This window comes from Gadus chalcogrammus, chromosome 15 (assembly GCF_026213295.1).
Source record: "Gadus chalcogrammus isolate NIFS_2021 chromosome 15, NIFS_Gcha_1.0, whole genome shotgun sequence".
NCBI lineage: Eukaryota > Metazoa > Chordata > Actinopteri > Gadiformes > Gadidae > Gadus > Gadus chalcogrammus.
Window position 1 is genome coordinate 6389631 of NC_079426.1, and position 16701 is coordinate 6406331.

General features: G+C 51.3%; 1 protein-coding gene across 1 annotated transcript in view; it reads right to left on the reverse strand.

The window, feature by feature from the left end:
- Window positions 1–16701, reverse strand: part of LOC130404939 (cadherin-23-like) — a 27049-nt gene continuing 10348 nt past the window's right edge. The window contains exons 12-33 of the mRNA XM_056609888.1: window positions 16394–16510; window positions 15632–15856; window positions 14969–15138; window positions 14009–14146; window positions 12753–12872; window positions 12062–12239; window positions 10831–11042; window positions 10007–10201; window positions 9405–9518; window positions 8278–8407; window positions 7059–7322; window positions 6611–6772; window positions 5754–6007; window positions 4468–4565; window positions 4236–4356; window positions 3898–3977; window positions 3725–3765; window positions 3544–3604; window positions 2861–2990; window positions 1712–1831; window positions 1433–1543; window positions 1–548 (exon numbers count right to left, since the gene is read on the reverse strand). Of these exons, the coding sequence (XP_056465863.1) occupies window positions 195–548; window positions 1433–1543; window positions 1712–1831; window positions 2861–2990; window positions 3544–3604; window positions 3725–3765; window positions 3898–3977; window positions 4236–4356; window positions 4468–4565; window positions 5754–6007; window positions 6611–6772; window positions 7059–7322; window positions 8278–8407; window positions 9405–9518; window positions 10007–10201; window positions 10831–11042; window positions 12062–12239; window positions 12753–12872; window positions 14009–14146; window positions 14969–15138; window positions 15632–15856; window positions 16394–16510 (3395 nt within the window). The 3' untranslated portion in view covers window positions 1–194. The remainder of the gene's footprint in view (window positions 549–1432; window positions 1544–1711; window positions 1832–2860; window positions 2991–3543; window positions 3605–3724; window positions 3766–3897; window positions 3978–4235; window positions 4357–4467; window positions 4566–5753; window positions 6008–6610; window positions 6773–7058; window positions 7323–8277; window positions 8408–9404; window positions 9519–10006; window positions 10202–10830; window positions 11043–12061; window positions 12240–12752; window positions 12873–14008; window positions 14147–14968; window positions 15139–15631; window positions 15857–16393; window positions 16511–16701) is intronic.

The following is a 16701-nucleotide window of genomic DNA, read 5'->3' on the forward strand; positions in this document are numbered from 1 at the left end:
GTACCCAGGGAGGTCCGTCTCATCTGCTTTTCATCCAACGCTTTCTAAACGACTCCCACCCCTCCCACGATGGACGCCCTGTGTGGGCCGGAACAGGGGTGAGGGCTGAGTGGGTGGGTGGGGTTACTGGGTGGGCCTTCCCTCAAGGACACAAACACACGGCGGGGCTCTCAGACCAGCGAGGCCTCGGCTAGTCATAACTCGGTGACCTCCAGGGGGCTGCCGGACAGGGGGTGGGCGCCCTTGTTGCGGTGCAGCGGCGTGGACTTGGCCGACTCGGTGCGGGCGTTGCGCTCGGCGTACGGCGAGCCGCCGTCGCTGTCGGCGTTCAGCGCCTCCAGGGAGCGCGCCAGCGCCCGCTGGTCGTCCTCGGGCAGGCTGTTGTGGTCCGAGGTCAGCAGCGTGCCCGTGCTGCCGTGCACCACGTGCACGCCCTCGGGACCCCGCATCTCGAGCGGGAGCTTGTGCTTGAAGCGCAGCGTGCCGCGCCCGCCGCCACCGGAGCTCAGGCGGTCCTCGTCCTCCTCGTCCAGGTCGCTCTGGATCAGCTGGGAGCCGGGGGAGGGACCAGGAAACAGGAAGTACAGTTAGACAGGGAGCAGGCGGGATCAGAAGGGAGGAACAAGAAACAGAGAGTACAGTTAGACAGGGAGCAGGCGGGATCAGAGGGCGGGAACAGGAAACAGAAAGCAGAGTTAGAGAGGGAAAAAGGAAATACATTCAGAGAGGGGAACATGAGTCCTGCTTGGGTCGTTTCAGACTGAAGGCCACACTTTGGCTGAACTACAAAAGAGTAAACATTGGAGGTGATGACATACAAATAGAGTCATGTAGAGAAGTTGTAAGGTGCCCGTGAGGAAGATATGGTTCAGGTTCACAGAGCTCAGGAAAGTGAAAAGAAGTGAGAAGAGGGGATGTCATGTACACGATACGCAAGTCGTAAGCAAGGATTCATTGCAGAGTGAGAGAGTAGTTGGATTACAGTCTAGAACACAACAACCAGCATTGGCTAAGCCTGAATCAGACTTGGTCCCACAATATCCTCATTTTGTAAAAATAACGTTAATAATATCTGTTTTAATAAGATACATTCGTATGATTGCATGATTCATGAAATGTCTTAAATTGTACGTTGTGGCAAGTCCTAATCATCACATTTGTTGTTCTGTCAAGATCTGCATGATTGTTGATTATGTTGAGCTCAGGTCTGATTCAAGCCAGCAAAGTGAGAGAAGCAGTGAGGGGAAGGCAGAAGGGTTAGAATTGAAGCAGAACACGGAGCTTCTGAGGGGAGGAACGACGTGATCTACAGACTTCGCCATCTAGTGGTGAGTGAGAGGAACAGCAGCACAGCGGTGCGAAAAGCGCCCTCTAGCGGCGAAGGAGAGAAAGAGCAGCGGTGGTGCGGCACCGGCTGCCGCTCCGAGCCCACCTCCGTGACCGACGAGTGGTCTCCCTGGCTGGTGGATTTAGTGACCAGTCGGGCTGCAAAGAGCCCCTTCAACCTCAGGTAGTCGTCCAGAACCACCTTGAGCAGGGAGCCCTGATGGGAATCGCAGTAACCGTGAGAAAAACGCCCGCACAACATCAACCAACATTAACCTGTCCCTTATTGTCTGCCTCCAGACCTCGTCCCCCTCTGTGTTGGTCGGGACAGAGGAGTTCCGTGAAGTGGTGGTGTGTTGATAATGTGTGTGGGCCCGTCTCTCACCTTGATGGGCCCGTCCCTCATGATGTGTCCCAGCTTAGCGATGTTGTCGTACTCCTGGATCGCCGCCCGCAGGTAGTGGTCGTCTTCTGGCTTGGCCTGGGGCTCCCGGCCAAAGGTACCCTTTAAGTCAAAAACACACACACACACACACACACACACACACACACACACACACACACACACACACACACACACACACACACACACACACACACACACACACACACACAGAGAGTTTGAAATGCAGTCTTGTTGAGGAAACAGCTGTGTAATGGGAGTGACAGAGGGGTCAAGCTGAATCAAGGGGGCTCATGTAAACCTTGGTGGCTCATGTACACACACACACACACACACACACACACACACACACACACACACACACACACACACACACACACACACACACACACACACACACACACACACACACACACACACACACACACACACACAGTTTGAAATGTAGTCCCGGTGAAGACACAGCTGGGTAATGGGAGTGACAGGGGGGTCAGGCTGAATCTCGGTGGCTCATGTAAACCATCAAGAATGATGACCCCCCTCCGTCGGTTCAGCCAAGGCACATAAAGGCTGAAGCTAAGCATGATTCATGAACAAATAGTGAACCCGTGTGTGTGTGTGTGTGTGTGTGTGAGAGACAGAGAAAGAGTGTGTGTGTCTGTGTGTGTGTGTGTGTGGTGTGTGTGTTTGAGTGCTTCCTGGCCCTGACTCTAGGAATCAGGCCACAGCCAGCTCTATCTCTGTAAGTGGACCTAGAGTGGATATGGAGGGGGTACTGACGTGTGGGTGGTAGGGGCTGGGGGGGTACTGACGTGTGTTTGGGCGGGGCTGGGGGGGGGGGGGGGGGGTACTGACGTGTGTTTGGGCGGGGCTGGGGGGTACTGATGTGTGTGGGGGTGGGGCTGGGGGGGGGGGGTTACTGACGTGTGTGCGGGCGGGGCTGGGGGGGGGTGGGGGGTACTGACGTGTGTGCGGGCGGGGCTGGGGGGGGGGGGGGGGTACTGACGTGTGTTTGGGCGGGGCTGGGGGGGGGGGGGGGGGGGGGACAGATGTGTGTGGGGGCGGGGCTGGGGGGGGGAGGGGGGGGTACTGATGTGTGTGGGGGTGGGGCTGGGGGTGGGGGGTACTGACGTGTGTGCGGGCGGGGCTGTTCCACAGGTCGCTGATCTCGCTCAGGTCCCCCGGCAGGTCGTCCTCGTGGTCCGCCTGGGCTGCCAGCTCCAGGTTGCGGCAGAAGGGGTCCAGCCAGACCGGGTTCGCCCTGGGGGGGGGGTCAGTCAGTCGGTCAGGGGGGTGCTCAGAAACCGAGTGAACGCACGCTACATGTACCGTGTACAGACAATGTAGACACACCTGTCTGTACCAGAGTCTGTCTTGCTCATTTGACGTGAGCTGTACTGTACTGACCAATATCTTTGAATGCCTACAATGTACGCACTTATTGTATTTTTTACTTCCTTTCACTTAAAAATAGTACATAGCATTGAATAGCATCTTATCCTAGCTATCTTTGTTGTATGAGGGGAATGGGTTAAGCAATTGTTAGGGCTTGGCACTTTCTTTTATGAACATCCTTACTGCACCGACAGCAATGTAGTATTTCTCTTTCTTCTGAGAAATGGTCGCTTTGGATAAAGACGTCTTGTAAATGCCCTAACTGTTAATGTAATTGTACTATGTCATTAGTATTTAATGGCTATTCAACATGTGTGGATAAACCCCTCGAAACTAAACCCACGAAGGAAAGACCTGTTGTAATCCCAAAGTGTTAATGTGAGAGTGTATGTAAGGCGTTGCGTAGGTCCACCACTCACCCCTCAAAAGAGTACTTGTTTGTGTTGGGCATATCCAGGACGTCCATAAGACCCTGGTTCCCTAGAAACACAACACCATGAGACACGGGACAAATATCACCTTGCAAGTCAACGTGTAACGCATGACTCCATCTCGCTGTTGACAGCTGGGAAAAACCTTAGCCTGCTGTCTGCACCTCACCTGTAGAGCCAGCCACTATGGCTTTGAGCTTCCTCTTGTGCCTGGTAGAAACACACAAGATATCGTAGGGGTAAACGCATTGACACTTTGAAATGATCACATTATTTCGTCAACGGCTCCTGAGGAACGATGCTATTGAGGTGCTTGGAGATGCGAGGACACACGACACTCACACAGTCCGGAAGTGCCAGCTCATGGTGGCGAACAGAACGCCCACCAAGCACAGCAGGACAGCCAGGATAATGATGACCAGCTGGAAGAGAGGAGGATTCAACAACACACCCAAAGGCTGCTGGGAAATGTAGTTCTAGGAAATGTAGTTCTGGGAAACAAGTTCTGGGAAATTATCTCAAAGAGCAATCAAATTCAGTAGTTAGCGAGAAGGGATATTTCCACACAAAACATGACAAGCACTAAAGAAGAAGTCCTTGTTGTTTAACCGTAACGAGAGCCACATAGTCAGCGTGTGTTTGCGGTCTTAGCCTCTTCCCATCACCTCCCCCTCTCTCACCTGCAGCGTTGAGAAGTCGTCCGGCGCCTTCCCGCTGACAGCAGGCTGGACGTCCAAGACGTTGTGGGTCCTGAACAGGTTCCTGAGCTGCTCCTTGTTCTCGTCGATCATCTGGATGACCCTGCGTGGGCGAACCCCGGGGACAAAGCGTTCAGAGGGCAGCAAGGCCACATCACAACGCAGGGCAGAGTAATGACATGGCTCAGCTCTTTGGGCTGTTCTGAGGTCAGACCTTTCCACGTCGAGGATGCGGTTGGTATGCTTGTTCACCACGTGGATCAGCACGTCCGTCTGGGAAAAGTTCACCACGCCGTTCTTGTTCACATGGAACTGAGGAAAGAGGAGAGCCACAGTGAAATGTGGGACCGCTTCCAAATGCTTTAGTGTAACATCCTTGTTTGGGACATTCTTGCAACTTGTGGGGCAATTGCAATTGCTAGTTCTGTTCAGTTTTTTCATGGCTAATAAAACTAACCCTAACCCTAAACCTGTGTTAATACTACCGGTAATATGGTTCAACTGTTTAATTGTGGATACTGCTAACTGTGTTAAATAATGATTCTATTCACCTGTGTTAATTACTGATTTGGTTCACCTATGTTGATTACTGGTTCTGTTCACCCCTGTTCTGGTTATTTAACCCCAACACCACTTGTCAACTTATTTGCATTGTAGGAGTCTCCCTCTCGACGCAGTACGCGTGCTAGTATTTAGTATCCAATTACAATAAAACACATTCAAACATAAGCTGTGTTCGAAATCGTTCCCTATTCACTCACTCACTATTCCCTATTTATGTTCGTGATATAGTGTGCACTATATAGGGAACGAAAAAATGAGAATTCGGACACTGCGCTGAACATTTCTAAAAGGTCCTTTGCGTCAGTTAATGCGCCGGGTATTTGTGTGACGCAGACAGATGCGCCCACACCATGTAAACAAACCGGGCACTCAAGAGGAAAGCTGGAGGTTGTATTGATGTTAAGTGTTACATTTCCTTGATCAAGGTTTTTTTTATTAATTTTGAATGTTACATTTTCTATGTTAAATCCAAAATAAATTGTTGACATTTCTAAACGAAAGCCGGAGACTCCATCGTTTTCGCGGTTAATCAGCTTCTTCTTCTCCTCCGGAAAAACTCGACCGCATTGCATGGTGGTATACGGGAGTAACATGTAGGGAACATCGTATGTACACTCAAATTTGGGGTATTTTAAGTGCACTATACAGTGCATGAAATTAACCACTGAGAATTCGAACACCACTACAAAATGGCGAGCACCCTATATAGGCCCCTATATCCGTGATAGGGAACGATTTCGAACACAGCTACAGACAGAAACAAATGGGGAAATTGTCCAAAAGTAAACCAGGTGAAAAGAAGGAGTAATCAACACAGTTGGCAGGAGTTAAACTAATGAGGACACACAGGGACAACAAGAGCCCAGGTGAACAAAAGTGCATGGAATTGGAGGACTTCAAGGTTTTTTTGCTGAAGGTGAGTCCTTGGCCCCACACCTGCACATCATCGGTGTTGACGATGGCGCCGGTGATGTTGGACAGCAGCTTGATGAACTCGTCTTGGAAGAGGCGCACATTCTCGGGGATGTCGTTGATCATGATCTTGACGCGCTGGTCGTCCCGCAGGATGTAGATGCCCACGACGGCCATGTCGCTGTTGCCCGCCTCGTCACAGGCCAGCACCTCCAGCTGGAAATAGCCGGGGTCGTACGCCCTGAACAGGTCGTAGGTTCGGATAACGCCTGTGTTGTCTAGGAGACGCCCAGGAAGGAAAGAGAGGCAAGTCATATACGCTTTCATTCGAGAGCGGTGGCTTACGCCGGGATTCCACCGGACGCATTAAGGCTGCGGGTACGGCTGGGCCGCGGAACGGCTGCGACTTCTGCCCTGCGTGCATTTCCACCGGGCGCGTTACGGCAGCGCATCGCTGCCTTGCGAGCCAGCCGTATTCACGCGAGTTCACGAGATCACGCAATAATCCTAAACCTAATGTACTCACCTTCCACTCCCAAAACGACTGCAATTAAATGCCAAGCTTTGTCCTTCCGTCCACCTAAAGGCCGTTAGAGGAACTACATGCGAGACTCTACTGTAAACCATCTTAAGCCCGTTAGAGGAACTACATGCTACATGCTCTACCGTAAACCACCTAAAGGCCGTTAGAGGAACTTAACATGGGTTTATGGGGCCGTTTCACTTCCTTTCCTTGCGTACGGGGACATTTCACGTGATCTGCTGGATCACTAGATCCCAAATATACCGACACCTGTCTGCAGTGGGTCTCCTGCCCCACACAAGGCCTCTTGTCAGTGTGTCCGTGTGTATGGGCGAGGAGGACGGGCTTGCGGCTGTACCTATGATGAAGATGTCTCCCATATCCTCGGTGTCGTTGGACTGCAGCCGGATGTACTGGATGGTGACGATGTGGTAGCGCACCACGCTGTTGTTGCCGATGTCGTTGTCCACCGCCATCACCCTGATCAGCTCTGAGCCCACCTTAGCATCCGCCGCCACGCCTGAGAGAGAGAGAGAGAGAGAGAGAGAGAGAGAGAGAGAGAGAGAGCGAGAGAGAGAGAGAGAGAGAGAGAGAGAGAGAGAGAGAGGCAGGATACGCACTCCGATTATCCAATTTTCATCTGGATAGCTAATGTAACTGTAAGGCCTACAGATTAACAGGAGATGTTTAACCTTGACTAACATACTAACCTTTCACCAGAGACCATCCTGTCGCATTCCAACCAGAAGCACTCAACACACTCAACAAACCCAACTGACTGGCTCTGTTCCCCTCCGTCCCCTTACCGGCCGTGTACTCCTTCTTGACGAAGCGAGGCGACTGGTCGTTGATATCCTCCAGGTAGATGTTGACCTCCTGCAGGGTGGGGTCCCGACCGGGGTCCAGCGCCCGGGCCCAGGAGGCCCTCTGCGCCCGGACGGGGGTCCAGCTCCGGTTGCTGGAGGCCTTGACGATGATGGTGTACACAGGCTTCTCCTCCCGGTCCAGGTCCCTCCTCACACTGAGCACTCCTGATATGTTCAGCTCAAAGTTACCCTCGCCGCTCCCTCCTGGGGACAGAGGGGGGGGGGGGGGGGGAGAGAGAGAGAGAGAGAGAGAGAGAGAGAGAGAGAGAGAGAGAGAGGAATCGTATTAAGACCATCATGAGACCACTCTAACGTCTAGCAGTTAGAGTAGGAGAGATAACAGAGGCATGGGTCTCTCGATGTGGATTCAGACAGTACTATCTACAGCTGGAGATCCAGGATGAGAGAGGCAGAGGGGGAGAGAGAGGCAGAGGGGAGAGATGGGCAGAGGAAGAGAGAGAGGCAGAGGGGGAGAGAGAGGCAGAGGGAGAGAGAGGGGCAGAGGGAGAGAGAGGGGCAGAGGGAGAGAGAGAGGCAGAGGGGGAGAGAGAGGCAGAGGGAGAGAGAGGGGCAGAGGGAGAGAGATGGGCAGAGGGAGAGGGAGAGGCAGAGGAAGAGAGAGAGAGGCAGAGGGAGAGAGAGAGAGGCAGAGGGGAGGAATGGCAGAGGAAGAGAGAGAGGCAGAGGGAGAAAGAGAGGCAGAGGGGGAGAGAGAGGCAGAGGGAGAAAGAGAGGCAGAGGGAGAAAGAGAGGCAGAGGGAGAAAGAGAGGCAGAGGGAGAACGAGAGGCAGAGGGAGAGAGATGGATAGAGGGAGAGAGAGGCAGAGGGAGAGAGAGGCAGAGGGAGAGAGAGAGGCAGAGGGAGAGAGAGAGGCAGAGGGAGAGAGAGAGAGAGGGAGAGAGAGGCAGAGGGAGGGAGAGAGGCAGAGGGAGAAAGAGAGGCAGAGGGAGAAAGAGAGGCAGAGGGAGAAAGAGAGGCAGAGGGAGAGAGAGGCAGAGGGAGAGAGAGAGGCAGAGGGAGAGAGAGAGGCAGAGGGAGAGAGAGAGGCAGAGGGAGAGAGAGGCAGAGGGAGAGACAGAGGCAGAGGGAGAGAGAGGCAGAGGGAGAGAGAGGCAGAGGGAGAGAGAGGCAGAGGGAGAGAGAGAGGCAGCAGTCACCTGCGATGAAGTAGTATACCACAGCGTTGGAGCCCTCGTCTGCGTCCACTGCTCCGGTCACGTTGCCCACCATGGTCCCAGGGTCAGAGTGCTCTGGAACAGTCAGGACCTGGTAGGGCAGGCTGCCCCGCTGGGACACAAGCAACCACAGAATAGTATTAACTAGGGCTGTCAAGCGATTAAAAAAATTAATCAAATTAATTACAAGCTATTTGATTAATTAATCTGTATTAATCGCATACCTGCATTTTTCCGAGAAAGCATTTCAAAATAATTTGATTCAAGTAAATTAGAGCAGATGAGTGATTCAAAGAATAATAGACATAATACAGTTTAAAGTTCAATGTCTCGGTGCATTTTAAGATCAAATTATTAACATTTCCATCTCACTCAAGATTCAATGCATCTCAGTCGAGTGTGGCTTGACGAGGCTGGCTGCTAGCGCCAGCTTCAGGGGCTGTGGCTATTCTTTAATATGTCCATGGTGGCAGCTCGTATCTGTGAGCTTGCTACCAAATGTTTTGCGTTGAGGTGGTATTTAAGGGTTGATGAACTCCGGTGATAGGAAAATTCCTTACTACAGAGATTGCAGATAACGGTGTTCCTATCTACAGTTCCGTCAGGGAGTCGTTTAAACTTGAATTTTCCGTTCACGGGGCCGAGCAGCGTCTTCTCGTCTGCCTCTATTTTGTTTCAATCAACGCAAATGACACACCGGGTCAAAGGGCACTATAGAAGCGCGATTAATCTGCGTTATTTTTTCAGTGATTAATTAATCAAAATTAACGCCTTAATTTAACAGCCCTAGTGTTAACCATTAACCACCATTAATTCATTAACCACCCCTTTTTACCTGAAGATATGAGCGGATATTGAAGGGGATTATGCGTGGGATGTTTCTTATCCTAGCTAAGCTTTGTTGTATGCGGTGAATGGGTCAACCTAGCGATTGTCAGCACTTGGCACTTGTTTCTATGAACATCCTTACCGTACCGATATATTGTTGGTTGTCCTTCTTCTGAGAAATGTACTTATTGTAAGTCGCTTTGCATGTAAGCATCTGCTAAGTGCCCTAAATGTAAATATGAATGTCAAAACTGTGAACGAGTGCTGTAGTTTCAACTGACCGGTGGTTTGAGGAAGACGGGCTCATTGTCGTCGATGTCCAGCAGCACCACTTGCAGGGGCTGTGTGGTCTCGTAGGGCACGGGCTGGCCCAGGTCGTAGGCCACCAGGATCAGCTGGGACGCAAACATACACAGCCCATGAGGACATGAACCGACGGCAGCAACATACGGCATGGTTAAGACAGCGAACATACGGCACGATTCAGACGGCAAACATATCTGAAGTGGCTTTTCTGCTGTCTTTGTCTTCCAACAGTAACAGGTAAGGATAGGTGGATGTTTTCCAGTGTTTTTTAGACAGCGGGAATCGAAACCACTGACCTCGGAAGGGACAGTACCACTCCAAAAAAAAGTTATCCTAAAAAAAAGCATTTAGTATCGGTACCTTTTGAACTACAAAACATATCCACGTTTTAGGTTTTAAACCTACCCTAGCATTGATGTTACAGGATCTTTGGATTTTGTTAGTGTCCTGAAGACACACACACACACACACACACACACACACACACACACACACACACACACACACACACACACACACACACACACACACACACACACACACACACACACACACACAGACACAGCCCGGGACTCACGCCGTGCTGGCTCTGCTTCTCGCGGTCCAGCCTGACGGCGGTGGTGATGGCTCCGGTGAGCGCGTTGATGTGGAAGTTCTCCCAGTCCCGGTTGCCGGCGCCCGTCTGCAGGAAGGCGTAGCGCACCTCGCCGTTCACGCCCTCGTCCACGTCCGTGGCCAGCACCGAGCACACCTCCAGGCCTGCGGGCCTCTCCTGGGGGGGGGGGGGGGGCACGCACACACACACACACACACACACACACACACACACACAGAGGGAGACGCACACACACGCAGAGGTAGAGGCACACACACACACACACACACACACACACACACACACACACACGCAAAATTCAGTAAAATGCACATCCGGCATTTACTGTGATTTGAGGCACACACAAACACGCACATACACACGCAGCTCACGCACACAAGCAGATGTAGATGCAGACAAACACACACACAGACGCAAATTCACACACCCAAAAATATAACTTCAGACCTGGAATTAAATATGATTCCAGGCACACACACGCATGTACACACGTGACCCCCATGTGACTCCCCTCACAAAAACACACACGTGCACACACACACACACACGTGCACACACACACAAGACACATCGTTCACACACCAACACCAGCGCACGCACACTGCTCACACACACACACACACACACACCTCGCCCACACAAACACAGGCACAGACCCAATGCTCCCTCACACAGTGCTCCTACACACCCACAAAAACGTGCACACACACACATACACCGCTCCCACACAATCACAGCGCTCCCACACACACTGCTCCCACACACACACAGCCCTCCCAACAGACCTCATAGATCTTGACAGTGGTCCCGTTGGTGGGCCAGATGAAGACGGGCCGGTTGTCGTTGACGTCGATGATGGTGATGAGCAGGAAGGCGTGGCCACTCAGGGCAGGGCTGCCCTTGTCGGTGGCCGTCACCGTCAGGTTGAAGCGCTCCGAGGACTGCAGCAGCCGGCGGGACCGCACCAGCCCGGTGTCCACGTCCAGGGAGAACACCCCTTCGGGGGGCGGGGGGGGGGGGGCAGAGGTAGGGTGAGGGCGGGCCACACCAACTACATCTCAGTCGGAGGCTAACCCTAACCCCACGTCCCAACAGCCTCTAGGTGGTTCACGGTATAGACTAGGGATAGACCGATATATCGGTCTATCTACGCGAATATCGGTATTCGCGGTTTTTTATGGCTATCGGTATCGGCCGATACGCGGCCGATTTTCGCCGATATTTCTTTCGCCAATTATTATTATTATTTTTTTTACTTGTTCTACCTCACCTGTTTTTACTATTTGTTAAATATAGTTTTTTATATTGAAGTTCAATAAATGTTCCTTTTTTTTAATTGATAAAAAAAAAATATATATATTTTTTTATCGGCTCTAAATATCGGTATCGGCGTATCGGCTAAGGCTGATGAAAAAATATCGGTATCGTATCGGCCCTAAAAAATCCGTATCGGTCGATCCTTAGTAGAGACTAGCGTTTAGTTCCTCCAGCGGCCTCTAGGTGGTTTGCTGTAGAGACTAGCGTGTAGTTCCTCTAGCGGCCTCTAGGTGGTTTACTGGAGAGACTGTGTGTCGTTTCGTTGATGTGTGTATGCATGTGTGTGTGTTTGTGTGTATTTGTGTGTGTGTGTGTGTGTGTGTGTGTGTGTGTGTGTGTGTGTGTGTGTTTTAGTGTGTAAATGTGTGTGAGGACGTTTATGTATGTGTGTTTGTAATTGTGTGTCTGTGTGTGTGTATGTGTGTGTGTGTGTGTGTGTGTAAGAATGTGCATGTATATGTGTGTATATGTGTACAAATGTGGGTAGAGTATATGTGTATGTGTAGTATGTGTATGTACAGTATATGTACATGTGTCTGCAGAGGTTGTGTGTGTGTGTATGTGTGTGCATGCGTTTGTGTCTGTGTATACGTTTGTGTGTGTGTGTAGTGGGGTACCTGCTCCGGGGCCCCTGCATGCTGTAGTTGTGTGTCTGTGTATAAGTGTGTTTGTGTGTGTGGTGTGTGCAGGGTGTCGTACCTGCGCCAGCCCCCTGCATGCTGTAGGTGAGCAGGCCGTTCTCGCCCTCGTCCAGGTCGGTGGCGGACAGCGTGATGATGGAGGTGCCGCTGGGCTCGTTCTCGAACACGCTGGTGTTGAAGGCGCGCCGGGCGAAGCGCGGCCGGTAGTCGTTGACGTCCAGCACCGTCACCAGGACCTTCGACCGGGACACACACAAGCCCAGGGGTAGAGGATGTGTAGAGGATGCGTAGAGTTGTCGTCATGGAACATCGCCACGACAACAGTGATGTTGGAATAGTGGTTGTTGAGTGAATTATAAAATGATGTGTCGTTATGGGGAGATGTAGTTGTGTTTGAAACTGCGGGACGTTGCAAAACAAGGTTTTTATATGCCTAGGTTACGGTACATTTACGTTTTTACTGCAAAAAAATATCCCATGATGCATTCTGATACACAAGCCCTATGAAAGATTGAACATCACAGAGAATGTCTCAAATGTACCGGGCAGGATAATGTACACAATCAACATGATATTAATATGGCTACGGACAGAGAACGAAGTGTAGCGGCGGAAACATCCATTAAAAGAACACTCCACAGTGGAAAAGAGCAGTATAAAGCTGCTAAAAAATGGCAATGCTATCTCCGCTATCAACCACATGGGAATCCTGACCCGCATGACCCCATGACCTTTGCCCTGGCCCCTACCTGCACTGAGTTCTCGCGGCGGTTGTTGGGGCTGCCCCCGGGGTTGTCCCTGGCGACGGCCGTCAGGGTGTAGTGGTCCTTGCTCTCTCGGTCCAGCGGAGACAGGATGTAGATGTCTCCCTATGACAGAGGGGGCTCCGTGAGCAGGAAGCAGAGGTGGGGCGCCACAATGCTTCTGTTTGCATTTCAGAGGAGGACGTGTGGGTTTGTGGGTGTAAGTGTGTGTGTGCGTGCGAGTGCTTGTGTGTGTCAGTGTGTGTGTGTGTGTGGTGGTGCGTGTGTTTGTGTGTGCGTGTGTGTGTGTGGTTGTGGGTGTGGGTTTGGGCGCGTGCGTACGTGTGTGTTTGGGTGTGTGTGTGTGTGTGTGTGTGTGTGTGTGTGTGTGTGTGTGTGTGTGTGTGTGTGTGTGTGTGTGTGTGTGTGTGTGTGTGTGTGTGTGTGTGTGTGTGTGTGTGTGTGTGTGAGGGTGTGTGAGGGTGTTGGGGTATGGGTGTGTCAGTGTGTTGTCCCGGTCTTTGTGGAGTAAGAAGACATAGACAAGATAGGTCAAATACTCTATCATTTTGTTTTGAATTGCCGGTCCAGGTAGTATTGTACCATGATGTCGTCATTGTCAGCGTGTTCAACAATGAGCTCATTCGACAGTTCTGGTTGAATTCATAATTCAAAATAAGATAGACAAACCAAGATAGAAACCTGTGCTTTCCAAGATTAATCATTAATCATTAATCATCATTAAAATCAGGGCATACAAATGTAGAAAAATGTAGCCTCTCTCATACTTCACATTTACATTTACATTCTGAGCATTTAGCAAATGCTTTTATCCAAAGCAACTTACAATAAGTACAATAAATACACACAATCCTTTTTTGTATTAGCGTATAAATATTGCCAATAGGGAACTAGGATGTGAAAGTGTGCTGGTGTTTGTGTATGTGTGCTCGCTCCCTTCTGCATGTGCATGTGTCCCCTTATGGATGTGTGTGCACGTGTGTGTGCCCACATCTAGAGGGTCTCGAAACGTGTGTGTGTGTGAGGGCTCCCTTCTGCATATGTCCCCTTAAACATGTGTGTGCACGTGTGTGTCCTTTTGCATGTGTGTGTGTGTGTGTGCGCGCACTTGCGGAGCCTTCCTTGTTCTGCATGAGTGCATGCGTGCGTGCGTGCGTGCGTGCGTGCGTGGGTGATTGTGAGCCCATATGTGTGTGTGTGTGTGTGCGTGCGCTCATGCACGCAGCTGTGTGTGTACTCACAGAGCTGGGTCTGATCCCGAACTTGCCCTCGCCGTCCACCAGGCTGTACTCGATGACGGCGAAGAGGCCGGAGTCTGCGTCGGTGGCGCTGACCCGTATGACGATGGTGCCCAGATCGATGTCCTCGTACAGCGGCCTCTGTAACGGTGACACACGCGGTTAAAGGTTAAAGGTTGTATCAGCGATTCTAGGCCGAAACATAAATGATCACATTCATCTGATCTTTCCTCACGATCCGCTAGCTGCCCGCCCCGTAAGCAGGCCGTCAAGAAAACACGTCTCCGTAGGCAGCCTATGCCCCGAGATCGTACACAAAAACAAATGGTACTACCAACTACTCAAAACATAAATAAATCGTATTCCAACCAATCACCGACAAGGGGTGGGTATTGTGGGGTTTTGCACTGCGTCTGTTTTTACTGGATGCACGAAACACGGAAGGGAGGGGCGAGCTGGCTCTGTCTGTTTGGGATCTCGCTTCAAATACCAACTGATGTGACGTTGCCTAACATCGCTGCTACAACCTTTAAGACTCTCTCAGAGCTGTCGACCCTCTGTGTCCCCCAATTAGCACGGATGTTAAAAGTGTGACCCACTAAAGTATTAAGTGTCTGACTGTTAAAGAAGTTGTGAAATAGTTATAAGGGCCATTTGCGATTTTTTTTGCAGAACATAAAACACAAGCTCAGGAATCCTTTACCACTGAACCTCGCTCAGATGTGTTTTTATACATATAATTAACTTAACGACTCGCTCTCAGGGCCAACATTTTCGAGGCACGTATCCGCATTCTCTAAAACTCTGCCATCTGGCCGGTGGAGTGATATGACAGAGCTGAAGTGCTCTTGAAAGCGAGCGACTGGCTAAATATACAGCGGCGGTCATTAAGCAGCAGGCCGCTCCACTTAGCGGACCCACCGGGTCGGCCAGCTGCCCCCCTCCCCCCTGTCGGCGCGCTACCTGATAGGAGGGCTGGGTGAAGACAGGATTGTTGTCGTTGACGTCCACGATGCGCATGAAGACGGGCAGCTCGGCGATGCGGGGGGGGCTGCCGTGGTCCTGCGCCCGGATGGTGAAGTTCAGCCACTGGACCTGCTCGAAGTCCACCGTGCGGTTGGCCACGATCTTGCCTGCCAAACATACGTTGTTGCTGTCAGTCTGGGAGTGCCTTGATTGGGCCGTGATTGGTTCTGGGGAACTGGTCCCCCGAGAAGTTGAGGGGCATTGATGTCATCGGTCCCGGAAATCCAAACATTCCCAGATCGATGCCGTCAACGGTACAACTTTTTCGGAATTTAAATTCCGTCTTTGTTTTAGTTCTGTATGCATTTGAAGAAGTCTTTTTGTTAAAAAATGACCGATCTCAGCGGTTCCGTTAAAGTGTGTAAAGTCCTCTCTTTTCTTGCCCTCTGGGGGGCTAAGGTCAGGTGGGTGACATCAATGTGCGACCTGTTTAGCCGTTTGAGACTGTACCTGTAATAAAGGGCTATACAAGTAAAATGGAATTGAAACTATGCTAAAAATCAAAAACCCATTTAAAACAGAAGATAATATGTTAGGTTCACAGCCCCTTAAGTATGTGTTTGCAAGTCAACTTCGCGGTCTGTCCAGCAGGGGGCGTACCGATGGAGGAGTCCTCCAGCCTCAGGTAGCCCCCCCGGGGGAGGTCCAGCAGCTGGTAGATGACCTGTCCGTTGGGGCCCCTGTCGGGGTCCACGGCCGACACCGACAGCAGTGTGGTGCCCGGCTGGGCCCCCTCCAGGATCTTCTCCGTGAAGTTGGTCACGCCGAACGGCCGGAAGCGGGGCACGTTGTCGTTGACGTCCAGCACGTTGACGGTCAGCCTCGCTGGGGGAGAGACAAGATCGGACCGCAAAACACGACTCAGAACAAGGGAACCAACTCCAAAGACTCCTCAAGACTAAGCCCTGTCAGCCGCTGGAGGAGGGACAAGACCGGAGCCCGAAAACACAACTGACAACCGAGAACCAATTCAAAGAAACCTTAAAAACTCGAAGCCTTAAACGTCGGTGGAGGTCGCTGCTGTGACTGATGTAACCATGCCCGTAGCCAGCTATGAGGTCACCGAGGTTCAGACCTCAATCATTTTTCTAGAGATAAAAATACTAAAAATAATAATTTGAACCTACATACAGCTGTATACAAAATCCTCTTCTCTGAGATGAGTAATTGCTTCACTCAGTTGAGCTTTGCTACTTTGTGTCGGTCATGAACCCCCGCAACGGAAGCTGAAACCCCGACCCTTGACCCCCGACCTCATTATTTTTCAAACTCTGGCTTCGGCCCCCTAGCGACATAGCAAGAAACAAAACAGAAACCAAACAGCACCATAGATGGTGAGGACAGCGAGGACTGCGGCCTTACCGTTGGGCACACTGACGGACTGGTCGATCACATCGCTGGCGTTGTCGTGGACCGACACGATGATCTCAAAGGTGGCCACCTGCTCTCTGTTCAGCGGGTTCCGCACAAACACCGCACCTGAGGACACAGAGAGGAGCTCAAAGTGTTTCCAGGGTCCAGGACACGCACACGCACACACACACACACACACACACACACACACACACACACACACACACACACACAGACACACACACACACACACACACACACACACACACACACACACACACACACACACACACACACACACACACACACACACACAC